Below are 20,936 nucleotides of genomic sequence, written 5' to 3' on the forward strand. Positions count from 1 at the left end.
TGTACTTGAATATTGTGTCATTTATATTATGAACACTTTCAAATGCTCAGGAGAATTGAAATGATTTTAGGGAACATCCATATACCCACCAGAGAATCAACTAGTAACATGTGACTGTGGTATATATATATATATATATATACACCACATATATATCCCTGTATCAAGCCCTCAATTCATCCTTCAATTCACCTTTTTTTCTCTGATACATTTCAAAGTAAACTACAGACATTAGCATACTTCTAAATAATTTGAAATTAACATTATTAACTAAAGTTCAATATTTGGTTACAGTTTTTTCTGCTTATGCAGAAGTTACATGGGGCTTCCCTGGTGGCTCAGCAGTAAAAAATCTACCTGCAGTGCAGGAGATCCGGGTGCATTCCCTGGGTCAGGAAGATCCCCTGGAGAAGGGAATGGCTACTGACTCCAATGTTCTTGCCTGGAGAATTCCATGGACAGAGGAGCCTGGTAGGCTACAGTCCAGGGGGTCACAAAGAGTTGGACATGACTGAGCAACTAACACCTTCATTTTTTCACTTTCATACTAAGGTTTGTTTTCCATTCGTTTAAAATTTTTTTTTTCAAATTTCTACGTTGAGGAATAATTGGCAAAAATTGTATATACATGTGAGCTGTGGGTTTGTCATATATGTAGCCTTTGTTATGTTGAGGTTTGTTCCCTCTGTACCCACTTTTGTTGAGAGTTTTTATCATAATTTTGAATTTTGTCAGAAGCTTTTTCTGCATCTACTGAGATGATCAGATGATTTTTATTCTTCAGTTTGTTAATGTGGTGGATCACACTGATTTGTGGATGTTGAACCATCCTTGCATTCCTAGGATAAATCCCACTTGATCATGGTGTATGATCTTTTTGGTGTATTGTTTTGTTTGGTTTTGTTAATATTTTATTGAGGATTTTTGGATCTATGTTCATCAGTGATATTGGTCTATAATTTTCTTTTTGTGTGTGATATCTTTATTGGGTTTGGGTATCAGGCTAATTCTAGCATTCTAGAATCAGTTCAGAAGTTTTCTTTTTTCTTTAATTTTTTTTTTGGGATAGTTTGAGAAAGATAGGTGTTACTTCTTCAGATGTTTGGTAGAATTCACCTGTGACACCATCTGGCCCTGGACTTTTGTTTGTTGGCAGATCTTTTTTTTTTAATGATTCAATTTTATTACAGGTAATTACTCTGCTCATATTTTCTATTTCTTCTTCATTTGGTCTTCAAAGATTATATGTTTCTAGGAATTTACTTATTTTGTCTGGGTTGTCAGTTTTATTGGTGTGTAATTGATCGTATTATTTTCCTTTCTCTTGACAGAAAGACACCTGGGTTGTTAATTTTTCACCCCTCTGAGTAGAACTTCTGTGAATATATTTGTATACAAGTGTTTTCATGAATGTGTTTTATTTTTCTAAGGCAAATAGTAGGAATGGAATGGCTGAGTCATAGGTTATGTGTGGTTTAGTTTATGAGAAACTAAGAACTTTTTCCACCTGGGAAGCCCATTTATAATAGCTACAAATGGAGTATAACCTTTAAAAATTGTGAAGCATTATATTGGATACCTGTAATATATAATATTGTATATCAACTATACTTCAATTAAAAAATATCTTTTAGGGCTTTTCCTGGTGGTCTAATGGTTATTACACTGTGCTGCCAATGCAGGAGGCAAGGGTTCACTCCCTGATTGGAGAATTATGATCCTGCATGCTGTGAGGTGTGGCCAAAAAAAATGTTAAATTAAAAAAAAAAAAAAGATTTAAAAAATACTAAGTGGAAAAAGCAGTAAACCAAATTATCTTTACATCACAAGGATGACCACATAGAATAACTTGATCCAGGCATTCATCGACAGAATTACTAAGAAAAGTCACAAAATACAGCAAGTGAGAGATCAAGGAGATAATTATGTGTACTCACACTCTCTATTGGGAAGAAATTCTTTTTGAAAAAACAAATCCCATCTATTTCTTTCGATTTGAAATACTTTGGTGATGACAAAATAATAATGATGGTCACTGTGCTTTTTTTTTTAATTCTTCAGTTTCCTGGCATTTAACATGGACACAGTTGGTAATCTCACCTTTCTGTTGAAAGCAGTGCATTTTCGTGAAAGGATTCTTCAGCGGAGTTTGGTGGCCCGAATTTATTATAAGGTAAAGATATATTGTGTTATATTAATATTTTTCCTTTTAACATTTGTGTAGGGCATATTCTTGCTGGTGAAAGTGTTAGTCCCTTAGTCATGTCTGACTCTTTGTGACCCAATGGCCCGCCAGACTCCTCTGTCCATGGGATTTCCCATGCAAGAATACTGGAGTGGGTAGCCATTCCATTCTCCAAGGGATCTTCCTGTCCCTGCTAAATGTAATAGATGAGTCAGCAAGTCGGACACAACTGAAGTGACTTAGCACCCATGCAGCAATAATTACAAGCTTCTGGAAACGGCTAGAATATCTATAAGCCATTTTGCATGACAACGTTGCTTCCTGGGGAGGCCCTGATGCTACTGATTAACTCTGTGTCTCATCTTTAGAATGGGAGTTGATGAGTGGAGTCATTTTTAACCCTTACTGAAACTGAAGCATCGTTGTCTGTCTGTAATAACGAGTACATTATTTTCAGGGGGGAGGGGGAAAGTGCATCAGGCACATGTGGAAATTAACCATTGGGTTCGCCTGAGATACACTGTTTCCTACTAAAGTGCCCATGATGTTCTGAAAAAACATAAAATCTTGCATCAGTGTGGATAGAAGTCTGGAGGCAATTTCCACCAAGTATGGTGCCAGTGGAGTTATTGGAGGAAACCCCCACCCCCACCTCAGCAATACCTATTTCATCTCCTAATCCCAACATGGAGTAGACAAGAAGACCCTAAGAGAAGGCTTACTTATCCACTTTCTGCCCAGACTCAGAGACTCAGGACTACCATAGCCTGAAACCCGACCACTGCTCTCCCTCTGGAAAGGAATTAGGTTCCAAGAGAACCAGAACTGGTTCCCATGAAACTTCCCTGGCAGCTTCAGTTCATCTCTTTTAATATGAATACCAAGATCACATCTCCCAGGACAGCATCGCCAAGGACAACACAGAGTAGGGGAGGATGCATGCCACATTGGGGGATGGGTATTCTCTTAGGAAATGCTCTTCAGCAGAAGAGCCCTGGAGCAGAAGTGGTCCAGATCCACTCGGGGGAACAAGACAGACTGATGAGTACCCACTGTAGGCTGGACCAAGTTTGTGCAAATTGGTCCATTCTCCAGGTGTAGGTCTGAGGTGAAGCCCTGGCAGATGCCAAGGGCATATTCAGGTGGGTTTAAGTCACTCCGCATTCCCTGCCCTTATCAAACATGGTGCCAGCCAAAATAGAGGAGGATGCCATCAAGACACTCTAGAGGCACTAGTGAGCAGAACAATGGAGAAAATGTAACCTATGAATGAGCTTTCCAAGACTGTAGAAGTAAAGGATAAAGATCACGAGATGATAATCAATAGAGTGAAAACAGTCAAAATGCAATCTACAGAGAAGAAATATTCCTGAAAATGCTGGAACAAAGGAGCAGATATAATAATCAACACAGAAGAAAAGTATTTTCCCTAGTGTAAAAAAAAATCAAAATTTTAGTGGAAAAAAATACCCATACCTGAGGATAGCTTGCAGTTCTATAGTGAAGAGAATATCATTTAAGCAACCAGACAGAGAGTAATAGTTTATCAACAAATTAAAAAAAAGACAAGACTAGCTTCAATTGTTATTCACCAGCTCCAAATGGACTAAGACTTGCTCCTAGAAAAAGGAAACCTCATGATCTAAGCATACCATTTCAAGCCAGATTTAATCCATGAGTACAGGCAGTGGAAATATATCTTCAAATATCTAAGAATTAGAAGCAATTTCACTCCCATGACCTTCCTTAAAAATTATTCAAAGACCTACTCAACAGGACATTAAAAAGAATCAAAATTAATAACTTGAAAATAAGGAAATCAACCTATTTTCAGGGCAGGAATAGAGACCCAGACATAGAGAACAGACTGGTGGGCACAGTGGAGGAAGGAGAGGGTGGGAACGAATTGAGAGAGGAGCGCTGACATATATACACTGCCCTGTGTAAGACAGACGGCTGGTGGGAGGCTGCTGTACAGCACAGGGAGCCCAGCCTGGCACTCAGTGATGACCTAGAGGGGTGGGATGGGAGGGAAGCTCAAGAAGGAGAGGATATACATAGAGTTATGACTGATTCGCCTTGTTGCACAGCAGAATCAACACAATATTGTAAAGCAATTATCCTCCAATTAAAAAAGTAAAAAAAGATTTTTAAGGATCTATAAAAGAATTGGTGGTCCCTGTGGATCAGCCAACTAATTGTTTTGAAACAATTAGTTAAACAGAGTTAAATAGTTTTATTTATTTAATTATTAACAGAGTTAATATTTTATTATTAACAGAGTTAATAAAAGTTTTAGTGTTTTATTATTAGCAGAGTTAAATAAACAACATAGTTGTTGTTGTTGTTTAGTCACTAAGTCATGTCCAACTCTTTTGCGATGCTGTGGACCTTAGCCTGCCCAGCCCTTCTGACCGTGGGTTTCCCAGTCGAGAAAGCACACTGGAGTGGGTTGCCGTCTTCTCCTCCAGGGGACCTTTCTGACCCAAGGATCGAGCCCATGTCTCCTGCGTTTCTGGCATGGGCAGGCAGATTCTTTAGCACTGACCCACTTTAATTTTCCTCAAACACACGTTTTATTTTGGAGACACTTGGCCCACACACATTAGATAGTCCATCTCCCTCTTAGTCTGGAGTGAGTGCTGAGGGTTTGTGCTTCACAGTCAGAGTTAGGGAGTCAAGACCCCCAGGTCCTTCCAAAAGACCTGTCAATGCAGGGAACCCAAAGCTGGTGCTCTGTCACAACATAGAGGGGTGGGGTGGGGAGGGACATGGAGGGGACATATACATACCTATGGCCGATTCATGTTGATGTATCAATATTGTTAAGTGATTTTGCTCTAATTTAAAAAAAGAGAGACCTACCACCTGATCATTTCTTTCCTTCCTTGGTGCAGCCAGAATTTAACTTCAAATGGCACCAGGAACTATCCTTCTGTGTTCTGGTAACCATGGTGAGAGCCCAACCCCATAGCTTCCCTTGGAAGCCCCACTTCTCCAGTTTTCTAAAATCACCTCGCAAACATTGTTCATCAAGGTCACTGCATCATTTCCCCATTAGTGGGGGCAGGGAGAAGACAATAAACAATGACTTGTCACCTTGAGAATATTTTATTAAGGGCTTCTGTCATTTTGTGGGCTCCCCTGGAGGCTCAGACGGTAAAGAATCTGCCTGCAATGACCCAGGTTCAATCCTTGGGTCAGGAAGATCCCCTGGAGAAGGAAATGGCAACCCACTCCAGTCTTCTTGCCTGGAGAATCCCATGGACAGAGGAGCCTGTTGGGCTACAGTCCATGGGGTCGCAAAGAGTCAGACACGACTGAACGACTAACACTTTCAGTCATTTTATAAAAGACAAATCTAAAGGAGACAAATATATACCCTCAGTAATCAATATGTATAACAGATGACTGCTGGATTTCATGTTTGTAACAAAAATTGGGCAGGCAGAGGGATGGTAATTCAGATGGGATGAAAATCCTCCTGGTTAACCAGTTTATTCTGTCATCATCTGTAATATTCCTCTACTGCACTGGTAGTTCTTCCATTTTAGAGTGTGTAGAAATCACCTAGGAACGAATGATTTTAAAAATCTGGTTCATGATGCCCTCCTTCCCACTGCAAGGCTGAGTCAGAAGGAAAAGAGAAGTGGTTTGTATCGACAAGTAAAGACCATGAATCATCCTCAAAATCCAGGGGCTGTCATCTAAGTTGGAAATAACGACCCTAAGTTATTTTTCCTTATTCAGAATTTGAGATTTTGTTGGGAAAGAGTTAGTGGGGGTTGGAAATAAGGTTTCAGGTGATGTAACTTTCTAGAGCCTTCTGTTTACTTCATTCATTTATTTATTCAGCTGCTCCAGGTCTTCCTTGCAGCACACAGGGTCTTTAGTTGCAGTATATGAACTCTTAGTTGTGGCATGTGAGATCTAGTTCCCTGACCAGGGATCAAACCCGGGCTCCCTGCATTGAGAACGTGGAGTCTTAGTCACTGGACCTCCAGGGGAGTCCCTAGAGCTTTCTGACTGCCCCCTACAGTTTTTATTGTTGTGGTCAGTGCAACCTGACTGCTCTGTGTGTGTGTGACTTTAAAGTTATTTAGATCTTTAAAATATAATGAAATCATAGTACCACTGAAGGCTATCTTTCTAATAGGTGATGCCAACTATTTTGTTATACTTTTGGACTAACAGGTTCTTTGCCCAGGTCACCTGGTCGGCGTTTAGAGCCTTGTCTGAGTTCCTATCTGTGGAAAATGCAAGCTGTCCATGTCCATGATTGGATGGCACAGCCATGGCGTGTGCTGGAGGTCAAGCTGCCACAGTCTCCTCAGTCACAGGTCTTCAGGAACTTGGTCCAATGTTAGTCACTTAGTCATGTCTGACTCTTCGCCACCCCATATCGACTGTATAGCCTGCCAGGCTCCTCTGTCCATGGAATTCTCCAGGCAAGAATCCTGGAGAGGGTTGCCATGCCCTTCTCCAGAGGATCTTCCTGACCCAGGCATCAAACCACCTCTCCTGCATTGGCAGGTGGATTCTTTACCATTTGACCCACCATCGAAGCTCAGTGGGTCCAGTGATATCTGATAAAATCAGAGAGGAGCTGGAAAATACCACTGTCACCAAAAAAGTAAAGTGTTACTCACTCAGCTGTGTCCAACTCTTTGCGATCCTATGGACTTGTAGCCCACCAGGGTCTTCTGTCCATTAGATTTCCCAGACAAGAATTCTGGAGTGGGTTGCCATGACCTTCTCCAGGGGATCTTGCCCACCCAGGGATCAAACCCAGGTCTCCTCCATGGCAGACAGATTCTTTACCATCTGAGCCAGCATGGTCGCTGAACCCAGAGAGAAAATCTGATCTTTGCTTGTACTTCTCTGGGAGTTTCAGAGCAGAGACAGGAAATAGAGAGTAACAGCCGCTGGGTTCTGTTTGTTACCATTTTAAAAGCCAACAGGGCAGCCTGAAGAGCAGATGTTTTACGAAAAATCTCATGGTACAGAAATGCCAAGAGCTTTGTTCCAGAGGCAGATCATCAAAGACAGGAAACGATTAGAAACTAAATTTCCGGAGTCACTGGTCTGCATTGATCTTGCGTCTTCTGAGTCCTGTGGTTTAGCTGGGCTGGGAGGATGAGCCGGAGACCAGGGCCACCTGACGGACAGTCTTTGTGTCCTTGAGCACTGGGTACTGCCTGGGCAATAATCACCTTGTACAAAAGTGAGGCTCCTCTGCTGACTGGGGCTTGAAATTCCTTTAATGGGAAACACGTTCCCATTTCTCAGTGAGAGGTAAGGCTTACACTCCTGCAACTCTCGAGAGAGGGAAAGAGTGACTGACTTCCATGTCATAGTAAGCTGTATATGGTGCTGAGGAGGGGCAGATGGTGGTCTGGAGAGACCCCGGAGTGGACAGACAGGAAGACCCGAGGCCACCGTGCCTGCCTCCTGTGTAGAGTGCTCCTCAGGCTTAGATCGGCACTTCCGTCTTTGTTGATTTTGGCCACAAGAAACATTTCTGTTCTGTGATGTTTCCCTTTCTCTGTTCTGTGCGTGTGTGCGTGCGTGCTCAGTCACATCTGACTCTTCGCGATCTCATGGACTGTAGCCCGCCAAGCTCCTCTGTCCATGGAATTCTCGGGGCAAGAATACTTGAGTGGGTTGCCATTTCCTCCTCCAGGGGATCTTCTGTACCCACGGATCAAATGTCTCTTATGTCTCCTGCATCGTCAGGCAGGTTTTTCACCTCTGGCACCACCTGGGAAGCCCCATGATGTTTACTAGTGGGGATTTTCAATTACCCTCCTTCCGGCTACATTCCTTTATTAGAAGAAAGAGCTATCCCTTCTCCACCAATTATTTATTTATTCAATTCATTATTATTCGTATCAGTTCAGATTAATGGATATTTATTCTGTATTTGGGCTACATCCAATTCTAACATATTTTATTTTCTTGCTCAGATTGTTTCAGCTTTGGCCACTGAGAGCTCCTTTCTCGTTAGCAGCCCAAATGTCTATTTGTTATGCCCCCATGATTTTCTTTTAGCACTTCCTTATTTTGGGTACCAGAGAATGTTCTAGGCTCATCTTTTACTTTCTCTGCCCACTCTGTAATCAACCATTTCTCCAAGAGTCCCTGGTCCTTTTATTGGAGAATAGCATTTAAAAACCAGTATCTGGTTGCTGAGTATGCTAACTTGCTACTGGAATGTCACTATTTCTAGGCTTGTTCTGAGCTGGAAAATAGATATAGGTTTACTCACACATTCTCACACAGATTTGTACATACTTATATTAGAAACCACAAGCTTTTACTGGTAGTTCTGATTCCAATCCCAAACCACAAGCCTTCCCTCTTTCCTATTTGTAGCATCTTTCTCTGAGGAATTGAAAAATCTGGCTTTGACTGTCTACTATGTTTATTTATTTGATCTTCCCTAGCATACACATTAAGTAGTCTCAGAATTGCTAGTCCGTCTCTCTGTGAGAAACACATTTACAACTAGAATACAGTATTTCTTTGTGAATGTAGCTTACAGTATCTAAAAAAATAGTATTTCCCAAATTTACTTCAATTTGATTTTTTCCTTCTCCTTCAGTGAGATTATGTATTTATTTGCAACACAGTTGTTAATAGTAAATCACTACAGGTAACAAGATACAAACTCAATATCCAACATAAACTTACTTTTATACACTATCAATAAACAATTAGAAAACACAATGTAAAATTAAATTAAATTTACAATATCATTAGAAAACATGAAATTTTTAGGAATATATTTTGCAATAAAAATTCAAATAATGCAAGATCTGTACATAGAAAACTAAAACATTGCGGAAGGTAATTAAAGGGAACTTAAATAGGTTGAAAAGTATATCATGTCTATGCATGGAAAGATCCAGTATTGCTGTGATGTTCATTCTCCTTAAATGGTTCTGTAGATCTGACTCTGTCTCAATCAAATTTGCAGCAGAAATTTTTGTAGAAACTCACAGGAGGATTTGGAAATTCATATGGAAATACAAATAATCTGAAATAGCCAAAATGACTATGAAAAAAATTGAAGAAATGTGGAGACCTTGTAGTACCTGATTTCAGAGTTTATGCTTGTGCTGCAATTACCCAGACAGTATGGATTTGGTATAAGGATAAACAAATAGATCAATGGAACACTATAAAGTCCAGAAAATTGACTCACAAATGTATGTTCATTTGATTTTTTACAAAGGTACAAAGGGAATTAAATGATGAAAAAATTTTTCAACAAATTGTGTGACAAACAGTTAAATATCCAAATGGAAAAAATCTATTCCTCATACAATAGAGAAAAATTAACTTGAAATTGACCATAGACTAAAAGTGAAAACTTAAACTTTTAGAAGAAAACATGAGACTGTTTCTTTGGAGTTGTTGTAGACTAAGATTTTTTAGTAAAAAGATAAAAAGCACTAACCATTCAATCAAATATTGACCAGATTTTTTTCAAAATTAAAAAAATTGCTCTCCAAAAGACATCAGTAAGAAAGCAAAAAGACAAGCCATAACCTTGGGAAAATTATTTGCAACACATGTATCTGAAAAAAGACTTTTATCCAAAATAAAGACCTTCTCTAACCCAGTAACAAAAAGACACAATCTAAGAAAAATTACACAAGAGACTTGAAAGACATTTCAAAAAAGAAGATAAAAGAATGGTAATGAGCACATGAAACTTTGCTCAATCTTATTAGTCATCAGGGAAATTGAAATTAAAACCACAGTGAAATACCACGACACACCCACTGCAATGTGTTAAGCGGAAAGGGTGCAAGTCAATCATGGTGACTGTATAGAGCAAGAGGAACTTTGATCATTGCTGTTGGTAGTGTAAAATAGTGATAACTGATCTGGGAAACAGTTTGCCAGTTCCTTATAAAGTTAAATACACAGCTATCCTACAACCAGCACTTTCCTCCCTAGGTTTTTATGTCAATACCAAAAGAAATGAAATTCTGCTCACAGAAAGACTTTTACAAGAATGGTTATAGCATCTGTATCAATAATAGCCCAAAACTGGAAACAACACAAGTGTTCATCTGCATGAAATTAGGTAAACTAACTGTAATATCTTCATACCACAGAATTGTATCCAGCAATAAAAAGGGGTAAACTACTGTTGCATGCAGCCACATAAGTGAATTTTACAGATGTTATGTGTAGTGAAAGAAGCTTGGAAAGAAGTTAATAATGTATGATTCCATTTATATGACATTCATTCAAGAAGGGGTGAAATTAGTTGATGGTGATCTGTGGATCAGAGAGTGAGAGAGTGTGGTATGGGCAGGGAGGGAGTACAGTACAGGGTTTGGGAAATTTCTTTATCTTGGTATGGATGGTTACATGGGTACATACACATAAAAAAGTCATCAAGCTGTCAACTTAAGATTTATCCATCTGACTGTATGCTTTTTATACTTCAATTAAAATATTTAAAAATGCAACTTAAGTGGTGCCTCATAGCATTTAGGTTGTTTGCATTGCAGGCACTTATCATCTTTTCTTATATGAAATTGGAAACTCAGAACTTTTCAAGATTCAGCCACTGAATCTTGATACACTAATTGGGGAAAAGAAGAAATGGCAAATGGCAACAACATTCACCAAGTGTTAATTCTGTGCTAGAGAGCTTTCCGTGGCATTTCCCACAGTTGTGGGTGCCCAGACCAGCCAGCAGCATGGAATCCAGAGCATGGTGACAAATGACAGGGGAGGTCTGGGCAAGGTTAAAGGAGCCTGGCAGGAGGTGAGCTATTGAGTGTTGGCCCCAAAGTCAGGCAGATGTACCCTAAAGATTCTGAACCTTCTATTAGAGATCTTGATATCTGAGAGTCTGGACCATGGGAAGCAGGTCCCTGGCTAAGGTGGTAGGAAAGGCTCGGGCATGGACAGTGGAGCCAATCATCCAGACAGGACAAGGGGACAAGACAGAGCTTAGTCTGAGAGACACACAGATTTATGGATACATGTAGCAAACTCAGGGCTCATGGTTGAAGAGCACAGCATAGAAATGACATTTTCTAGTTTATGGAATGCTGATTACGGGTGAGTTTGACTTGGTGTAAATGACTGAATACTGAACAGCAGTTTCTTTTTTGAGTCTCTCCTGTTATTTTTCCTCCAGTTTCATTGGATATAGTTGACGTAGAACACTGTGTAATGTTTTTAAATTATTTTATTTATCTATTTTTAAACTTTACAATATTGTATTGGTTTTGCCATACATTGACATGAATCCACCATGGGTGTACATGTTTTCCCCTTCCAGAACCCCCCTCCCACCTCCCTCCCCATCCCATCCCTCCGGGTCATCCCAGTGCACCAGCCCCGAGCACCCTGTATCATGCATCGAACCTGGACTGGTGATTTGTTTCACATATGATAATTTACATGCTTCAATAGCATTCTCCCATATCATCCAGCCCTTGCCCTCTCCCATAGAGTCCATAATACTGTTCTATTTATCTGTGTCTCTTTTGCTGTCTCACATACAGGGTTATCTTTACCGATTTACTAAATTCCGTATATATGCGTTAGTATACTGTATTGATGTACAATGTGATGATTCATATATATTGTGCACTGATTAACACACTACTGTTAGTTAACACTCATCAGCTCACATAGTTACATTTTTGGTAGAGAGTGAGACATTGAAGCGGAGAAGGCAATGGCACCCCACTCCAGTACTCTTGCCTGGAAAATCCCATGGATGGAGGAGCCTGGTAGGCTACAGTCCACTAAGAGTCAGACGACTGAGCGACTTCACTTTCACTTTTCCCTTTAATGCACTGGAGAAGGAAACGGCAACCCACTCCAGTATTCTTGCCTGGAGAATCCCAGGGACAGCAGAGCCTGGTGGGCTGCCATCTGTGTGGGGTCGCACAGAGTCGGACACGACTGAAGCGACTTAGCAGCAGCAGCAGCAGCAGCAGAGACATTGAAGATCCACTTTCTAGCACCTTGTATGTATATAGTATAATGGTAGCTGTAGTCACCAGACATTTCTCCCCTTGTCACTGGAAATGTGTATCCTTTGACCAACATGTGTCAATTTCTGCTGCCCCCAATACCTGATACCCACCATACTACTCTCTCTCTGTGACTTCACCTTTTTAATTTTATTTATTTAAAGATTTTTTCTTTTATGTGGACCATTTTTAAAGTCTTTATTGAATTTGTTACAATGTTGCTTCTGTTTTATGTATTGGTTTTTTGGCTATGAGGCATGTGGGATCTTAGTTCCCCAACCACGGATCAAACCTGCACTGCCACCTCTCCCACCCCACCCCCAGATTGGAAGACGAAGTCTTAACCACTGGACTGCCAGGGAGGTCCCAACTTCAGCTTTTTTAGATTCTGCATATAAATGAGATTGTAAAGTATTTGTCTTTCTATGAGTGACTTATTTTACTTATCATAGTGACCTCAAAGTCTATCTATGTGGTTGCAAACGGCAGGATTTCCTTTTTTCTCATGCTGAATGGCTATTTCAGTGTGTGTGTGTGTGTGTGTGTGTGTGTATGAATACTTAGATTGCTTCCATATCTTGGCTTGTGTAAATAATGTTTCAATGACCATAGGAGTACAGATATCCCTTCAAGATAGTGATTTCATTTCCTTTGGATAAATACCCAGAAGTAGTATTGTTGGGTCTATATGGTAGTTCCATTTTTAATTTTTTAAACCGCCATACTATTTTCCATGGTGGCTGTACCAATTTACATTGCCACCAACAGTATACAAGGATTCCTGTTTCTTCACATCTCATCAACAGTTTTTATCTCTTGTTTTTTGATAATAGCTATTCTAAAAGGTATGAGGTGATAGTTCATAGTGGTTTTGATTTATATTCCCCTGATGATTACTGATGTTGAGCATCCTTTCGAGTACCAAGTAGATTGGGATTAACATACCTACATTACCATGTGTAACATAGATAGCTAGCAGGAAGCTGCTGTACAGCACAGGGAGCTCAGCTCAGTGCTCTGTGGTGATGTAGAGAGGTGGGATGGAGTGGGGTAGGAGGGAGACTGAAAAGGGATGGGATGTATGTGTACTATGAGCTGATTCACGTTGCTGTCCAGCAGAAATTGCAGTGGGGTGATTGCACTGGTGGAGTGACTGCAGTGGTGGTGGGTCCTCACTGCGGGGAGCCTTGTACAACCTGAGTATGGGGTCTAGAACCTTCTACCTTCCCTGCAAGTGGCCGGAGCACATTGGTGTCAGGAAGATCATTCTGGAGTCAGTGATGAGAGGGTGGCCCTTTGGAAGGCCACAGTAACCATCACCCCAGGAAAGCTGGGATCTAGTCTGAACTAGGACGGGTGGCAGCGGGCTACAGTCCTTTGGGTCACACAGAGTTGGACATAACTGAAGCAACTTCGCATGCACAGCAGTGAGCATGAGGGGTAGTGGGTGAGACATGGGCCAGTTTAATGGAGAGAACGCAGAAGGTGGGGTCAGGAGCGCCCCCAGGGCTTCTGGGGGAGAGTCAGTGTCACTGGTGGCCACTGAGGTGCAGAGCCCTGTGGAGTCCAAACTGCAGTGTGCTTTGTGCTCTTCATCCTGGTTTCTCGTTTCCTGTGTTCACTCTAGACCCCCATGGGGTGGGTTTTCTGTGTGCCTGGCCTTTCCTGCACAGTCCAAGAACGCCTCCTCCAGCTGTCTTACGGGCCAAGCACCAGCTGAGCTGCTGCAGAGAATCAGAAAGCAAAGATCCTGAGGGCCGATTTCTTTCTGATATTAAATGTACATTATTTTGCCTTATGACAGCTTTAGGCAGTCACTAAGGGCAGTCAGGTTCCATAACATCGTCTTCAGCTAAATGCAAAGATCGTGTTCTTGAAACAAGATCTTTCTAGCTGATGGTACTCCAAATGGATACTTCGGTGCCTGTAAGATCTATTTATGGTCTCCTGATTTCCACCCCCTACCCCCACCTCTATTCCTCCTTCACTGGAACAGTTAGAAGCGATTTCGAGAGGAGGACACTGCTAAGAAAGGAGGAAGGCATCACCCATCTGTTTATTGACATATCTGTTGTTGGAAATGATCAAGATCAATTTCAGGGGCATGTATTCAAATGTAGGCTAAGTGACCAAAGAAGCTGTATCATCTGATATTTGTTTTCAATTCTGAAAGACTCAGTAATAAAAAGCAGACTCTTCATTTGACACAAAAAGGGAAAAGGAGGAGAAATTGGGGAAGTAATGTATTCAATTATAGGAGCCCTTTGCCAAGAGCCTATTGATTTCATCTTCTAACAATTTCAGCCAAGCCTTAGTGGTGAAAAGATTCAGAAACAGGTCAGATAAAGCATATGTGTCCCCCCTGCCCCATACCCACTGCTGGACAAAAATAGTCAAGTCTTCGCTAGCAAAGGACCTTGTCTTGGGGACTTGTTCTTACTGCCAGGACCCAGACCAGAGCTTGGAGGGCAGCACTGGTGAGAGAAGAGGCTGTGGAGACCCTGGAAGATCTGCCCAAAGCTCCAGTATCTATTACTGCCCTGCAGTGAGAAGCCTGACCTGGAGCCCCACACATCTTGGTTGCCTATACCTATGAAATTTCCTTTTGCTATTTCTGTGCCCTCTGCATCCAGCTGTATTCCAGCCCTTTGCCTGGAACCCACCTCTATTCCCACCACCTCTCTGTGAGAGGGGGGTCTCTCATGTGCCCACTGGTCCTGCCCACTCAGCTGAGTACCAGGCAGGTCTCAGTCCTGCTCTAGTCAGAGAAATGTGACAAGAAGGGCTCCAATGGACGGATGTGCAAGCTTGGTGGGAGACCAGAGGGTGCACATTTGGACCACGACGTGGAGGGGAGCTCTCAGGAGAAACTCGGAGGGAGCAGTGGGTGGGGAAGGCAGAGAGAAGGTTACATACACCACTCTGAAGTAGGCAAGGGCGTGTATTCTGAGATGGGATGGTTCCGGATGGAGAGGAGCCGTGTGCGCATGCGCATGCGCAGGCGTCTTTGCATCACTGTGCTGACAAAGGTCCGTCTAGTCAAGGTTATGGTTTTTCCAGTAGTTGTGTATGGATGTGAGAGTTGGACGGTGAAGAAAGCTGAGCGTAGACGAATTGATGCTTTTGAACTGTGGTGTTGGAGAAGACTCTTGAGAGTCCCTTGGACTGCAAGGAGATCCAACCAGTCCATCCTAAAGGAGATCAGTCCTGGGTGTTCATTGGAAGGACGGATGTTGAAGCTGAAACTCCAATACTTTGGCCACCTGATGCGAAGAACTGACTCATTTGAAAAGACCCTGATGCTGGGAAAGATTGAGGGCAGGAGGAGAAGGGGACAACAGAGGATGAGATGGTTGGATGGCATCACCGACTCGATGGACATGGGTTTGGGTGGACTCTGGGAGTTGGTGATGGACAGGAAGGCCTGGCGTGCTGTGGTTCATGAGGTCGCAAAGAGTCGGACATGACTGAGAGACTGAACTGAGCTGAACTGAATGGTGAGCCTGCTCCCAGCGCAGTTGAGGAGGATGCTGTCTCTACTGCTCTGGCCCAGGCTGTCTGGAGGGGCAGCTCCTGTGTTAGAAGTGAGGATGAAGGAGGGTGGGGCACATCTGCAGCCACACGGCTGTGCTGAACAAGCTTTGTGGACAGTGGGGGGCGAGGCGTGCCCTGGCTGACAGACACATCTGAGTTCCAGGTCTAGAGCCCGTTACTGGACTTTCCTGGGATTCACTGTAAAATCTAGGGCCAGCGCCGTGGGGCACATGGGTGTGCTGGGAAGATCCGAGATGCTGGGCCTCTACATGGCATCACACCAGCCGTCATCTTTATAGTGTGTTCCTCTGGGAACCCCAGCCTTGCACCCCCTCATCTCATATCCTTAGAGGAAGGCTCCTCCAAGCACCTCGGTCTTGCAGGGCAGCCACCTGCCACCTCTGAGGGAAGGGAGTGAGGTTCTGGTGCCCAGCTGGGGCCCGGAAAGGGTCTCTGGGACAGGTGGTAGAGCGGAGGGCCCTGGGTTCAAACACTGACCGAAGCTCTGAGATCATCATGAATTCCACAACTAGCCCCTCCCCTGGGGTCCCCAAAGCCAAGACACACACATCTCTGGGACATTTGGATTTCCTTTTCATAGAGAACAAGCAGGAGCAGTGTACATAAAGGTGCCTTCCTGTGTCCTTTCTCATTTTTTTTTTTTTTGCATGGGTAGCAACATCTTGGATGAGATGTATTTATCTGGCTCTCCTGGGATTGTAGCTCAGGTTCAAAGCTTAGGGTAATGGTATAAAGAATTCCCCAGTTCAGGAAGCAACCAGTGAGCTGACAGCTGGTGGACCCAGCCACCCTGCTTTCTTTGAGCTGCTAGCGGCAGACAAACCAGCATCTGCCCATCAGTGCAAGAACAGAGTGGTGGCTTTGGGAGAGAGCAGAGTTCAGGGAGAGGTTGCTGGTGGCCAGGAGAGGGAGGGTCCTCTCTCCAAAGCCACACAGAGGAAACCAAGCTTAATCTGGAAGCAAGCCTAAAGAGAAAAGGAAGATATCATGTAGTGGGCAAACATGGAAGAAAGAAAGAGGAGACAGGAGAAAAGACAGATGGAACAATGCAGGAAAAAAAGACAGAAATGCAGACATAGAAATAGGAGAGGAGAGGAAGAAAACTGGAACAAAACCCCAGAAAAATAAAGAAAATACAGAAAGGCAGAAAACTGCAGAAACATTAAAAATACATGTACGAGTGAAAAGTGGTGAAGTAAGTTTGCAAAAAGAGAGAAAGAGGGACTTTTCTGGTGGCCTAGTGGCTGAGAATACACCTTCCAATCCAGGGGATGTGGGTTCAGTCCTGGGGAGAGGAACTAAAATTCCACATACCATGGGTAACTAAGACCCAATGCAGCCAAATAAATAAATAATTTTTTTAAAAAAAGAGAGAGAGAGAGAAAGGAGAACTCATCTTGAGAGAGAAATACAGAGAAATGAAATAAAGATAGACATAAAAAATACTGGAGGGCAGAAAAATATATTAAGAACACGCGCACATACATGCATGCCCACACACAGAAAGACAAGACAGAAAGTCAAAAAGGTGGAGAGACAGGAAGGTGGAGACGTGGGCTGACTAGGTGAGGACTGGCCTTTGCTGATGCTGGAGGAAGACTTGTCCTCTGGCCACACCAAGGGTGCAATCACAGAGAGAAATGCAGGTGGGACCCAGGAAGACCCCAGCCTCTCCTACCAGGGCTGAGTGGGAGCTACAAAGGGCTACAGACGAGTCTGCAGCAAAAGGGCTGAGAGGCCAGGTGAGCATGTGCTGGAGGTGGTGTAAGTGTGGGGAAGCCAGACCACAAATTCCACCTACTAGAGAGAAGGGAAAGAAGAGAAACTAAAGGAGAAGAAGAAATCCTGTATGGTTTGGGGTGTACCATTTCCATTACTTTACCAGGTGGTCATCTACTGGGCTTCTCCCCTGGCGGCTCAGATGGTAAAGAATCTGCCTGCAATGCAGGAGACCTGCGTTCAATCTCTGGGTTGAGAAGATCCCCTGGAGATGAGAATGGCAACCCACTCCAGTAATCTTGCCTGGAGAATTCCATGGACAGAGGAGCCTGATGGACTACAGTCCAGAGGGTCATAAAGGGTTGGACATGACTGAGTGACAGTTTCACTTTCATCTGCTGGGCAAGATTACTTCCTCCTGGACAAAGGCACACAAGTCTAGGGGAGTGGGCTTCTGTGGACAGCCGGAGAAGCAGAAAGTAAGGAAAAATCATTGTTTGACCTACTTTACTTCTCTATAAAATTTTAAAATAACTGTATGTTGTATTATTCCCCATATCAGATGGATATAATTTAAGACATATGGTACCTAAAGTGTTTCGTAGAATCTGACATCCAAGCTTAGCAAACTTATAAAGGCCTGCATGGTTACTGGTCAGGACTGGACTCTTTCCTGCCGCACCTTCCCCACCCCCCAACTGATTCCACCTTCTCTCCACAGTAAAATAAAAAGGAAGAGGGTAGATTTAAAACTGAGCACGGAAAACAAATTCAAAGGACACAGCAAATGGATTTGGAGCTGAATACAAAGATAGAAATGTTTTAAATGTTGCCAGAGACAGGAGCCCAGGGGGTCTAATCATATGGTGGAGTTGAAGGACATGGACCTCACCTCTGACCACCTCTACCCTCACCTCCACCCACAAATGCATCAAAAACAGCTCTACACATGGAACAAGTCTCACAGAACACCTACTGAATGCTAGCAGGAGACGTTACACAGCCGAAAGCACAGGAAAGATCTCCATGTAACTGGGTGGTGGTGGTGGTATAGTTTCTCAGTAGTGTCCAACTCTTGTAGTAGTGTCCATGAACTGCAGCCCACCAGGCTCCTCTGTCCATGGGATTCTCTGGGCAAGAATACTGGAGTGGGCTGCCATTCCCTTCTCCAGAGGACTTTCCTGACCCAGAGGTTCAATTCACAGCTCCTGTGTCTTCTGTGTTGGCAGGTGGATTCAATTTCAAGTTCCAGTTATTCGTTCCTAGAATACAGAAATACAGTTGACTTTGATTTGTATAGACTTCCCTGGTGACTCAGATAGTTCAATTCTTGGGTCAGGAAAATCTGCTAGAGAAGGGAACGGCTACCCTCATCAGTATTCTTACCTGGAGAATTCCAGGGATGGAGGAGCCTGGCGGGTTGCAGTCCGTGGGGTGAAAAGAGTCAGACAAAACTGATTGACTATCGCTTTCACTTTTGATTTGTATATCAAAGGCTTATGTCTTAATTCTAGTAGTTTTATTGTATATTCCTTAGGATTTTCTAGTTAAAAAATCACGTCTTTTTATAATGAAGACAGTCTGTCTTACTCATTTCCAAACTCTTGGCCTTTAGTTTCTTTTTCTTGCCTTATTGCCTGGCTGGAACCTGCAGTAATGTTGAATAGAAGTGGAGATATGAACATTCTCATCTTCTTCCTGATTCAGAGGGAAAGCACTTAAGTCTTTAACTATTACATATGATGTTAGCTGAGGTTTTTTAATAGATCCTCTGTAGGGAGGTAAGTGTTTTTAATTGGATATATTGTTGCCCAACCTATTTGAGGGTGTTTCTAGAAAAGAAAAAGGGGGAATGGATATGGGTATTCACCAAAGATGAGGCTGCAGGCGTCTCTTTATGAGTTCAGTTCTGTCTTAGCTGTATGATGATTTATTAGGAAATAAGCGTTTATTTCCCCTAGAGGCTTTAAGTGTGGGATGTGGTTCACATCAAACATGACCAGGTGTGACAACACATCTCTATAAACTATGTATTTGGGAGGGACAGGGAGCTAATTCTCCATCAGTCCATTGGGAGGCAGTGTATCCTGTGACTAGAAATGTGAACTCATAAAACGGCACTCAGTCCCAACCCAGGTCTGCAACCTTGGGCAAGTTCCTCAACCTTTCTGTGTCATGGTTTTCCACCTGCAAAATGAAGATAGTAAAAGATATCAATAATACTTATCTCCAGGGCTTTGGAAGGCTAAATGAGCAAGTGCAACTTAAGGGCTTGAAACAGTGACTGTTGCTTGGTGCATTTTAAGAAGGATTTGCTTTCATAAGGCTAATTTATGCCTAAAAGATTCCATGGACAGAGGAGCCTGGTGGGCTATAGTCCCTGGGGCCGCAAAGAGTCGGACACAACTGAGCACCATGGGGAAGGCTAATTTATGCACAAGTTTTCAGTAGCAGGTTTACTGCTTGAAGTAAAGAACAACCATGCCATTAAAAAAAAATCTTTTGGCCATCCTGCACCGCATGTGGGGGTCTTAGTTCCCCGACCAGGGATCAAACTTGTGCCCCCTGCATTGTCACCCCAGAGTCTTAGCCACTGTACCACCAGGAAAGTCCCAACGATGCCATCTTTAATGAAACCTCGTGTTAAGATATTTTAACTTTGGAGGGTTAGATAGTTGATTTCTGTTGTTCTACCATGTTTTTGTGCAGTAAGTAAATGTAAAAATTCTGTGCGTTGGAGTTGGGTTACAGTTATCGGCAGAGTTACAGTTGCTGACATTCTGCAGTTAGCACTGAGTCTACACTTAGAGACTGAACTAGGGTTTGATTTTCTGGTCTGCTCACTTGGACCACCTGATCGTGGGATGAAGTATGCCCCACACACTGTTCAAAGGCCACCCTGCCTTGGTGTCTGGACCTCTGTGGCTTCAGCTTATTGCTTCCTGCCCATCAAGTAACTCAAGGGACCAGAGGCCTCTCAGTTGGTTTCTTTCCTGGGCATTTGCCCTCGTGAAGCTGCCTTCCTATCAACACATTCCACGTTCTGGGTGCCGTCCTTCAGTGGGGGGTCTGGGGGGAGTCGTGGAGGGTAGGGGACAGTCGTGCCAACCTTTCTATCTGGGAAGTGGAGGGCCAGGGGCCACTTGCCAGCAAGGACAAGGTTACATTGAGCCTTCTCCAGTGGGTCTTGCAGCAGCACTGTGGTGTTGATATATAAGGAAATGCACTTAGGAATTGGCCGCCAGGGGCCTTTCTCCTTAACTTGAACTTGTTTTCACTTTTGTCTCATCCTACTGAGATTTCTCTGGTGGCTCAGTGGGCAAAGAACCCACCTGCCAATGCAGGAGATGCAGGTTCAATTCCTGGGTTGGGAAGATTCCCTGGAGGAGAAACTAGCAACCCACTCCAGTATTCTTGCCTGGGAAATCCCATGGGCAGAGGAGCCTGACAGGCTACAATCC

The 20,936-nt window shown here is 43.0% G+C and overlaps 1 protein-coding gene across 7 annotated transcripts in view; it reads left to right on the plus strand.

Annotated features, from left to right (window-relative positions):
• Positions 1–20,936, plus strand: part of ACOXL (acyl-CoA oxidase like) — a 359,193-nt gene that overhangs the window by 265,037 nt on the left and 73,220 nt on the right. For all 7 annotated transcript variants that reach the window (XR_014051963.1, XR_014051964.1, XM_081484832.1 and 4 more), the window contains one exon: positions 2,062–2,173. Coding sequence is in view for 5 of the 7 variants with exons in the window: in XM_081484832.1 (XP_081340958.1) it covers positions 2,062–2,173 (112 nt within the window). In the remaining 2 variants the exon portion in view is untranslated. The remainder of the gene's footprint in view (positions 1–2,061; positions 2,174–20,936) is intronic.

The sequence above is a fragment of the Giraffa tippelskirchi genome, chromosome 4 (assembly GCF_054371585.1).
Source record: "Giraffa tippelskirchi isolate mGirTip1 chromosome 4, T2T-mGirTip1v1.2.pri, whole genome shotgun sequence".
NCBI lineage: Eukaryota > Metazoa > Chordata > Mammalia > Artiodactyla > Giraffidae > Giraffa > Giraffa tippelskirchi.